General features: G+C 34.0%; 1 protein-coding gene across 1 annotated transcript; it reads right to left on the bottom strand.

Annotated features, from left to right (window-relative positions):
• Nucleotides 1-204: 204 nt before the first annotated feature.
• LOC123890630 (sister-chromatid cohesion protein 3) lies at nucleotides 205-11,205 on the bottom strand. The gene is made up of 22 exons (XM_045940269.1): nucleotides 10,886-11,205; nucleotides 10,586-10,772; nucleotides 9,771-9,883; nucleotides 9,507-9,599; nucleotides 9,163-9,326; nucleotides 8,833-9,069; nucleotides 8,560-8,704; nucleotides 8,275-8,453; nucleotides 8,029-8,174; nucleotides 7,815-7,942; nucleotides 6,892-7,059; nucleotides 5,944-6,105; nucleotides 5,666-5,866; nucleotides 5,442-5,579; nucleotides 5,152-5,355; nucleotides 4,917-5,061; nucleotides 4,266-4,384; nucleotides 4,042-4,179; nucleotides 3,156-3,418; nucleotides 2,944-3,068; nucleotides 1,076-1,351; nucleotides 205-573 (listed from the first exon to the last, which is right to left on the bottom strand). Exons 1-22 carry the CDS (start codon nucleotides 10,940-10,942, stop codon nucleotides 560-562), a joined length of 3,402 nt encoding a protein of 1,133 aa, XP_045796225.1. The 5' UTR covers nucleotides 10,943-11,205; the 3' UTR covers nucleotides 205-559.
• Nucleotides 11,206-11,583: the final 378 nt, after the last annotated feature.

Here is an 11,583-nt window from a genome sequence, read left to right as displayed (position 1 = left end):
AAGGTTAGAGATGGGAAAAAATGAGGTGATTAAGAGAGAAAATAATTAAAAGACAAAACAGAAATAAAAGCAAGATGTTGTAGAGGGATGTAGATAAAATCTGTGGGAGATGACCCAAGTCGGTAGAAACACCTTCAAAATTGAGTTTCCCACCTCATGGCCAAAATCCATATCCGCAAAAGAGCTTTACTATAAAGAATCAAATTACCCAACTCTGCTTTATACTGTACTTGTCACAAGTTTCTTCCTTACCTATTCTTTTCTTTGCAGTCACTCTATTACTATTTATTGAAATTACAGAATAAATTGATTCAACTGTAACCTGTGCAAAATGATAGTAGTAGGTTTACAAGTGAAACTCAGAAAATAGTGACAACTTTCTGTTCAGACTGTCAAGAGGCATATACACATTTTACTAACATATCTTCACCGGTAAGGATAGCAATCTTTAATTAATAGGATAGATTCCACTGTCATGAACAAAGCAAGTGGAATTACAAACTCTAATATGTGCCAAAGTAATTGCAGAATTACACATTTTTCCTCCAGCTTTGCAAGACTAGTTTGAAGCTCCTGCACAATGGAAGAAACCGTGACAGTAGTTAAAAGAAAATGTAATTAACCTGATAAAATAATACAAAGCAATATTCTATCAGTCAAGTGATCAACACTATCTCATATCAGAGAATTTATGAAGGTCGCAAAACCTCCAAATTAGTTGCATTTTGTCTGTCAGAAAATTTAATGGAACAGAGTTGAGTTACTAAGTTTCAAAGATAAGTTATTGTAAAGAAAATTTTGTGGCCACCGTGGGAGAAAAAAAGAAAAGCAGTGCCATATGTAAACCACAACATAATTTTTTTCTACCAAACACAAGAAAAAATATCATGCAAGCACAAGCACTTCAATGATATTCGTTAAGATCCCACACAAAAATTAGCATGGAAGCAAAATTCATTTCAAAAGTCAGACATGCATGCAAACTTCGTTTAAACTGTAGTATGAATAATATCTAAATTCAATAAACATCTATATCTAAGACTGATATCCAAATATTAATTTGCTAATGAGATACCTGATGTTCTAGAAGCAGATATATTATCTACAGCTCCCACAGAATTCCCTGTCTTTGTCTGACCTTTGCTTCCCTCCCTAGAAAGTCCCAGCGACCTTAACTTTGATGAGCGCCTGATTGAATGTATCAAAGGAGCGTCTTCATCCTCCTCCTCGGATGAACTAATGGAATCATCATCTTCACTCGAGCTATGGTCATTAAAAAGCTTCTTTCCTGCCATGTTTTGCATTTTCCGTGGACGACCCCGGCGCTTAACAGAAACCCCTTCTTTTTCATCTGAAAATTATTAGTCCTGTTAGTCTTTACACTAAATATACAATTCATGCCATCAAATAGTCTAAGACAAGGAAGGTTATCTACCATCATTTAGTCATTACTCATTACTAATATTGTGAAAAATAAAATTATTGCAAGAATCAAGTGGCTTGTGAATTAGCCCAGGCAACTCGTTTTAACGCTAGTCCGCAAGTATTTGATTATTGTCTACCTTGTATTGAATTATTATGACTGAAATGCATTAAGTTTCTTTCTGTAAAAAAAAAAAAAAATTGCATGTAAGCTTTTAGTTCACAAGCACCCTAGTACTCAAATAGAGTCAGCAAAAACTATTACAACCACCCACGCATGATGAAAGTGAAAGTGAAACAACCATTGATTAAAAAAAAAATTAATGATTAAAATTATAATAAAATATATGCACATGTAGTTATTTTTTGACAGAAATATATGCACACGTATACTAATGTTAAAACCTCAAATAATGATTCTTATCAAAGTATCCACTTTTTAAAGAACAATTCCTACATTAGAGCCAAACCGATACAAAAAAATCTAAAGGTTATACAGTTATAGCCATAAATAAGCAGTTATCAAGTTGCATTGCTTATCTCATGAGAAGTAATCAACTTTGAAAATCATCTCCTGAAGAGAACTTCAAATTCACAGAAATCAAGAGACAATACATGACCAGTGGTTCAACACGGAAAACATAGAAATTTAACTGCAGAAAAAGCTCTTGAAATATGAGGCTCGTTCAGCAAAAGCAACAAACCACAAGAACAACCCTATTTAAATAATAAATAGAGAAAAATAATATTTGAACTCATTAATAAACTAATATGCCTGCTACCTGCACTGCACATGATATTTACTATCAATATGCTACAATAATAGAGCCATTTTCAAACATCTAATAGTGTCTTTACTTTGATTTATCCCTTAATAGCCAACCCTATTAACTTATTTAGAAGCTTGATGTTAGTAGGCCCATGTGGTGTATTTGTTATTGTATTGTGTGGTGTATGTTTATTATTGGTTAGGGAAGGGAGATATTGGCTGAACCGCCTTGCAGTTGCAGCTTACTTGCCTAGTGCCCATGGTCACCAAAAACAGCTATAAGTAGTGCACAATCATGGTCACCTTCAATGCACTGATGACAAAAAGCTCTCTCCCCCACAAAGTTTGAGTTTTGTGCCAAAGCTCGTTGTGTGGTCATCTAGTGGGGGAGTATTAAAGCAAAAGTTTCAACTAACAATCAGTTAGTTGAAATCCTTTTAGCTTAAGAAAAAATGCCACACTTTACTCTTAATGTACACCTTATGTAACCCTGTCCCTATCGCGTAACCAATGCCTAAAATCTAGGATCTAACTGAGTTAAAACTGGGATCTATAAACATATCAAATCTATTGTAATCGAAAACATAATATTAGAATATCAAAGAAATACAAAAGATTTAGTTGAATCTCTTTCTATTCTCTCCCCTGAATCTATGAGATTCTAACAAAATCTAACAGGTTGTTGCTTTACAATGATAACTGTTTGGCGGTTAGAATAATAATTAAAATAGAGAAGAAATTGCATAAACTACCTTGAACGACTTCACTCTTTGCACATTTTTCCCGTAAGACCTCAACAAATGTGCAATAGGGACGCCAGCCACTGGGATTTTCATCTTTATTTACATTTTCTGTTCGCTTTTCGACATCATTCTTACTATTTATAAAGAAGCTGGTTAAAATGTGGACATAAGCATATGTTTCTGAATAACACTAACAATGAGAATCAAACAAACTCACTCACATTTTCAACACATCTGATGCAGGGAGTTTTGGCACAAAATGGACCACTGCCGCTTCCAGAAAAGACAATTGTTTTGGCGCATCCACAAAAGCATATTCAATACCATCCTTGACAAGTTTTAAAATGTCTGACATGTGCTTGTTCCGGGCAGCACCAATAAAAGTTCCAGAAAGCTCAACAGCTAGATTTTTACATTCCAAGAAAGAGTTTTCTGATGAAATATCTTCATTTCCAGAGCTATCGACAGTATGCCAATGGTATGCCTACCAAAATAAATAGGTGAGAAATTAGAAAAGAAGAGGGGAGATGAGGGCAGGATATAAAACATCTAAATCCCAGTTAGAACTGGTCTGTTATCTCTCTGATTACTAAATAATACTTGACGAATTATTGATCAAACTCTGGGAATAACTCTCCAACAGATGTGTTACTAGGCAAATAATGGAACACAACAATGAGATAGGAAACTGATGGTAACTGCGCAGTAGGAGTTAGGCTAGAGAGTCTAGTCTCTTCCAACCACCAAATACTAGTTACCCGAATGTTTACCTTCCTTTCTCCTATTCTATTTATTCAAATACCACACACACACACACACACACACACACACACATATATATAGCCAAATGATTCTTCTAAGAAAAAAAAGCGATCATATATGTTGAACTGTCTCAACACTAAACTAATTGTAAAATTATAATATTTGGAAGTTAGTCAGGACATATAAATCCTTAGAAATTAATATTAAATGAGGAAGAAGCCAATATTTCCATAACATTTAATATCAACTGCTTATCGCTATTAGAGGTGCCTTCATAATTCATAAAAGACAAAAGACAACCCAACTTTATTTTATATAACAGCCAACATCCAGAAGAACAATTACCTTTTTAAGTGCTTCAAGAAAAATGGCAGACCAATCATCCTCTCTTTTCTTAAGAAATGTGATCAGATGTTTTATAATATCAGCCACATGTGCTCCATGCATTACAAAATGAGAAATAACCTCAGGAGCAAGATAATCCTGCATTAAAATAAATTTCACTAGTAAGAAAAATATATTTGCATAGAGTTTAGCAATTTTCATAACTCAAACAATTAATAATTTACCTTTGGGACAATATTACTAGCAATCAGCTTGCAAGCAGCCAATAAAACAGCACATTTATTTGTCTCCTCTGAGTATTCTTTGGTTACATCTTTGTTTACATCGTCATCTTCTACCTCATCTAAAATTAGATATGCAAGTGAACAGAATTCTAGCATTATAAACAAGTAGATCATACAATAGAAATACAAAGGATCAAAGATGCATCGACAAGAGTATTTAGCTGTATTAAATCCAAATTAAATAAGCAAACAGAATTTCCAATACTATGTTCAACAAACACATGTGATTGCATTCAATTATGTCATTTTCTCAAATTATTGTCGATGTCGACGTGCCAGTGTCTTGTCCGTGTTTGTGCCAGTGCTTCATAGGTAGAGACAGCAGCCAGCGAGAATTTAGTCTTTTTGTAATACTTGAAATGTTGTAAGATATTGAGAAATGAGAACATTACTACTATCCTTGAGACGGTATATTATCACGATTGTATTTTATAGGATTCTTTCCTTTGTTATTGATTATTTTCCCTTACCTTGAGCGATTGGTTAGGTCAAATTTGTGTGTGTGTATGTGTTGTACTTGGCCCCTATTTTATACACAGTGAATATACAATACTTTGAGTACATCATTTTTCACATATTTGTTGGGTTTACCTGAAACATTAAGCTGTTGTTGACAAAGTTCCCAGAACTTCTGAACCACATCTGCATTAGGCTGATATCCCAATCTTTCCAGCTCTGTCTTCCTATACTTTTCCATCTTAAGTAAGCACCATGTTTCTGGAAGCACAATGCATACCTTTGGCAAATAACACATTTTTCAGACCTCAAGACATAATATATTTACACTTAGAGAAAGAAAAGGGAAAGTGAGTCAGAGTCCTCTTACTCTGCCAGCAAGTTCACTTCCACCTTTACCTCCTTCATTGCTTTCAGTTGCCAAGTTTACAAAGTATACAAGTTCTTGTAATAAAGTATCACGCTTAGACACGATAGAATTTAAGGATGCAGCAGAAACACTCTCTCCATCTATTATGGACTGCACACTCCAAGCCAGGTGAAAATACATGTTCTGAAGCAGCAAACCAACAACCTGAACGGGGAAAACGCAGAAAACTAATTAAACACATATAAGAATGTCACAGGAAACATATAACACCTTCTGTGCCATTTACACACCTCATCCTCCATATTCCTAAAATCACGCAGCACCATTACAATTTCTTCATACAGGTTATCAATAGGCACGTATCTAGACAGTTGGAGTTCATACAACCTTCTCAGATTTACAAGAAGAGAATATTCATCACCCCCATCCTGCAGTGTCAACTCTATACGTTAAGTTTCTCCTACAAGATCCAAAAGTAACAGAAAACATGATATTTGAGTTCTGATGAGCATACCACTACTTCTCTAATTGCAGATTTCAACTTGGCAATAATTTCATCCTCAAGTTCCTTTAGCTTATTTCGAGCAAAATCTTGCAATTCCCCTTGACTTTCCGTGCAACAGAAATGAATTGCCTTCACACAAGCTCTCAGAGGGTCCTTGTCACCATGCTTAAAAAAAGCCTCTTTCATAAGCTGGAGGACATTTTTGAAATTCTGAAAAAACAAACATTAATTAATTTTTCAGAAAATCATAAATAGTCTAAAAGCACCTGCTAGAAAAATTCACTAACCTGTTCCTGCCTCTTCATCGAATAAAGCTCAAGCTTCATAGACAAAACAATCTCAACCAGCAATGACACTTTAGCTTTATCCGAAATAAATTTCCTCAAGAGTAATGGATAATTCTTCATCATGGCAACAGTTATATCCTGTTTATTATTTTCAAATACTTCCTGTCATTTATTGGAGGAGAAGAGATTAGAATCTTCCACCAAGAACAGTGAAACAAACCTTGTAGCACAAAGAACATTAATCGATCACAAGTGCAAGAACAACGCAAACACTACAATAAAGAGTACTCTTATGTTAAGCACAGACACAGGCACAAACATCAGACACGCGTCTCCGACACCAGGACACGCCTAATCTGAGGAGGGTCCGTGCTTCATGGGCACTCTTAGAATAAGGGCCTGTTTGGATTTGGCTTATTTTTTAGCTTATGAAAATAGCTTATGCAAATAAATAAATTTTTATGTTAATTCATAAGTTTTCACTAACAAAAATTGTATTTTTATAAGCTGTTTTCTTATAAACTACCTTGAAAAGCTTATAATAATATATAAAAGCTTATTTATTTGCATAAGTTGTTTCGAATAAGCTCAAAAATAAGCTAATCCAAACGGGCCCTTATTACTACTCAAGGATCAAGTTAGCATATTTTCTGTTACCCAAAACAATTTAACTACGAATACCTGAAGTAATCAGAGATTCATTTTGAAGGTAAAAATTGACAATTCTTACACAGAATGTATGAAACATTACTATTCCTATAGAAATAGAACAAGAACAATGTACCAAAAAAATAAAATTATTTGCAACTATATATAAGACCATGGATTGTGAAAACTTTTACTTCCCAAAATAAACACTAAACATCACATGCAACAGACATCAGTTTAAAATTAAAACTAAAGACTCGGGATTTGGATTGAAAAAATGAAAATCAAAATGAGACAAACTTTTTGGGCTTTGCTGTGGTACTGCTTTCTGTTATCAACAGCAGGAACAATCCTCTCTCCAATAGCCTTTTTCACTGATGCACAGAGGAGTTGAACCAAGTTTGTTGCACCTTTGTCAGACATTGATGAATTTTCATCAAGGAGCATAGATATCATGCACTTCCAATCCTGCAAACAAAATATTGAGTACTGTCAAGAAACCATGTAATATTGCTCAGTCAAGCACATCAATAAATCTGATTTAAAAAGTGTTAGGTATATTCTTTGGTAGAATGTCAGGAGGGCAGCAAAAGAAGAATAAAATGATAGAGAGGGGATTATCAAGTATTGTAAACATTTGCCAATAGAGTAGTGATTTTATTGTTAATAGGAAACGCTTGGAGGAGAGGTTTCTCTCCTATTCTCTGTTATTCTCAATCTTTCAACAAAATTGTTTATTCTTTTCAGTTCAATATTGGCTTCTTAAAAGGACTTAATTATATTTTTTTTAGTTTAGGGGCTGATTAAAAGAATTCTCAGATAGTTCAAGGACCTAACCAACAAAGTAATTAATCCTTTTTTTAACCTCAAAAGGATTTGCTGATATTCAACAAATTTATAACAAGTGTTTTATAACAGATAAATATGCCATGCACCGTTGAGTGAAAAAATAGAAGAAATGTAGATGAAATAGTGAAATTAATTTATGTATCTATGCAGGCGTTGGGTCTCTAAAGGCTGCCTACTTTTATCCCTCTATTTATATGCCTCATATTTTTCTAATACCAATTACCAAACATACTGTATTACTGTAAAATTTATTCCACAGACACATAAGCAAAAATGCCCAAAAAAAACAAAAGATGAGTTGGGTGAAATGAGAAGCTACCACTTTCTTCCACAATACATCCTCCCTAACATTTACATAAGTTACATAGGCATACCTTTATAGCTTTCATGTAATCCCACACATCATCAATCACATAAATTGTCATAATTGGATTGGGTGGTAACTCCTCCAGAATTCGTAACATTCTATCAAGATGGACCTTAGAAGAATTGTCATTTTCACCTGAAAAGAAATTGTTTTCATCACATGATTTTCTTGGTCAAAACTAAAGTATCTGTTTTAAAAAAATTCATGAATAGACTTTAGACCTTTTGATCCTGATTGGGAGCTATTAAATTTCTGAGCAATCAGGTGATCATATACTAATGCTCCGGTCGCATGCCTGATTTCTGGAGGATCATCAATCAGCAAATCATACAAATGACCCAAGTCATCTTCAGCAATAAGTTGATGTCTGCATTAACCAAGAAACAGACTCTCAGTTTAAAATCTTGTGCATGCAAACTCGCCAGAAACAAAGCAATATATCATTGAAAAAGGTTTGAAATAAAGACCTAAACAGTTGTTTAACAAGGCCTATGGCCTGAACAGCCACAGCAACATCAATGTCATCAGCAAGCTCAGTCATCCGGCCAGAAAATCTCTCAGTAAACAAACCAAGGGTCGGTATATTATCATCCGTCTCATAAAGATTTTGCAGTGCTCTTATTGAAGCCTTTCTTACACCAGCATTCTACAAATTGGGGGGTGGGGCAAAAGGTTAAAGTAGAAACAAATAAGTTGCATAGTGCAAAATCAGTTAAAAGGGGGAATATAAAAAACTTAAACATGTTCATTACTTGGTCATTCAGCGTCCACCCAAGATATTTCAAGTACAAATCCTGCAAAAAAAGTGATGGGTATGACAGGATCCATGCACCGAGTGATTCAATGCATGACATTCTAATGTTGGGATCAACGTCTCTGTAGCGATGCACAAATAACCTTCAAAAAAGCATTACATGGACATGTTAGATTAGATATACAGCCACAAGAATAGAAGAACTATAATATTTATGATTAATTCTTTTCTTTTAAAGATAAATACTTTCTTTAGTTTCGCAAACTCATACCCAGTAAATATCTTGCGCATCATCTCTTCCAACAATGTTATTTTCTCATGCATATCCGAAAACCTTTTATTTAGTGACTCCATCCGAGGTCCCTCGGTTTTTTTCTTCTTTTCAGCATCCAATTGTCTACGAGTAGTCTCTCTTTGTACACCAAGCATATTAGCAATAGTTATATATGATGTGACCAATGAAAGACCCATCAGCGAAGCAACTTGACGAAAAACTCTTGGAGGGGTGCTACATATGTACAGCAGCAAATAAGTCATCATATATGTATATATACATATGAGTATATTGACAAAATCAAAATCTTGGGGTAGTCATACTAACCATGAAAGTGCAATGATGTAGTCCATGCACTTGTCAAATAAAACCTGGTCAAACAATGGTCCATGCTGACATTCACGGACCAAACTATCCCAGAATGATTCTAGATTCTCTTTGAAGTTTTTAAACTCCTTCTTTTTGGAACTTTGATAATCTTTAAGTTCACCCTAAAATGTCAAGTAAGCAAGAAAGGATAAATGTCTGCATGCATCTAGCTCATAATTTGATCATCATATTAAAAGAGGAGGCTGAAGACTTGAAATGGCAAACTATTAGTATTATTATGAATTTATCAATATATAAATAAATGACAACTGTGCAAATAATAATGGGAGCAAATTGTTTACCAATTGGGCACACTTGACCAGAGCAACGATAACATCGTCAACATCAATCTCATGCATGAGATCACTTTTGTCGTGATACTTGGCTCCACATGCCTACACCATTTAAATTTTCAGTTTGCCGCTATCAGGAAGAGTTCTAAAATCGACAATGGTTTTTACTTTCCTTGAAACTCTTTAAGCAATGATGAAATAATAATGTTTCCAAGTTTTTACGCTACCTACTCAAGGCCCTTAATTTTTCACATAAAATCACATTCTAATTACCTCAAACAGCATTGTCAAGAGTTCAACCATTGCAGATGTTGGATCCTTTTCATAGCTTTCAACCCAAAGTTTGACCACACGAGGAATAAGTTTGCCATTACCTTTTATCGCCTCTACAGAAAGACATACAAGAAAGCAGAAGAAGACCAGTTAACACATAACAAAATCTATAGCCACAATCAAAACAATGCTTTAAAAATGGAAAAACAAATATCAAAGGCTAAAAAAGTATTTAAAAAAAGTTCCCATATAGGTAGTTTGATCGGTGAACAAAGGAAATGAAGACATTTTAAGCCTAAGGTTTCAGGGTTGGGACCTTAGATATGATCCTTGGATTACTAGCATTTTCCAATAAAAAAAAACCTTTTAAAAGAATAAAAATAAAACTATTTCACAATTTAACCAACCACAGTAGCAAAAAATATAGTAAAAATAAATTGCATACAATGACTAAGATTTAACTCATATGCACCGATCGTGTAAAGATTTTTACATTGTTAGTTAATCATAACCGTCAAATTATCATAGACGTATGAGTTTCATCATAATTCTTCTAAAGTCACGCAAGTATTGATCATAATTGACAGTAACATTGCAAGAAAATTAAATTCTAATCACTGACTAACTAACATTTGCCTATTGAAAATAAATTTTTAAGTACAAAAAAAAAAAAAAAAGTCACACAAAAGTTAACCAACCACAGTATCGACAAAAATAAATAACAATGCATAATTTCACTTCAGTAAAATATTACACATGGAATTTTCATTCAGCTAGTTCCAAACCCTAAATAGAGAGTAGAGGGTTTAGTTTACCAATCAAAGTCTGATCGGTAGGTTTAAGCGTGGCACTAGCGCTAGCAGTTCCTTCGGCAGTGCGATTTCGTTTAGATTTCGGAATCGGAGGTTCTTCATCGAAATCATCAGGCGAACTCTCTCGTTCCACTTGCTCATCGTCGGTGTCGATTTCCTTGAGAGGTTGCTTCGGAGGTCTACCTCTCTTCTGCTTGATTTGAAAACAGTAAAACGAAATTAGGTTAAATGAAAGCACGATTGAGGAAAAAGATGAGGAAATTATAAGTATGAAATTGTGAAAGAGTGAGAAATGAAACGTACGGGACGACGAGTTGATGCTTCGGACGGTGGTGCCGGAGGTGGAGGAGGATCTTCCATGACGAAATGCTTCTGCAACGATATGAGAGTTGTTTCGGAATCGCTTTGGATTTAGTTTAATAAGTAGAAATTAGAGATAAGTGATTTTAGCTCGGGGAATACTCCCGCCAAAGCCAGTGAGTATTTTACACTTCTGATTGAACGAAATATCTTCTTTTTAAAATGTTAACCATTATTATCATCGTGATTTCTATTTTCTATATTTTCAAATCAAAACTAAAAAATTGCCTAAAAAAAAAAACAATACTACTTAAAAAGAACATGATTTCACTCGGCATAAGTGCATCTTTATTAAACTAAAAAATAATGATAATCAAAAAATTAATTTCTTTTTTCAGTTTTGGCTTAAATGCAGTTTTGATCCCCCTATTTTTAATATTTTGAAGTTTTAATCCCCTTATTTTGAAAACCAACTTTTGATCTCTCACCTTACTTTTGAGTCAATTTTGATGATGTGGCCAAGTCACTTATGACATGGCAGATGCCACGTGGACATAACAATTATACATGTAATTATTCTTTATTTTAATTTTAATAAAACACGTTAAAAAATATTTTTATTGATAAAATAATTAATTTAATTAAACTATATGTTACGTATAAAAATTGAATCCTACTTCAAAAATAAAATAAAATTGAAT

This window comes from Trifolium pratense, linkage group LG6 (genome assembly GCF_020283565.1).
Source record: "Trifolium pratense cultivar HEN17-A07 linkage group LG6, ARS_RC_1.1, whole genome shotgun sequence".
Taxonomy (NCBI): domain Eukaryota; kingdom Viridiplantae; phylum Streptophyta; class Magnoliopsida; order Fabales; family Fabaceae; genus Trifolium; species Trifolium pratense.
The sequence above is the reverse complement of the archived record's forward strand: the minus strand, read 5'-3'. Positions and strand labels throughout refer to the sequence as shown.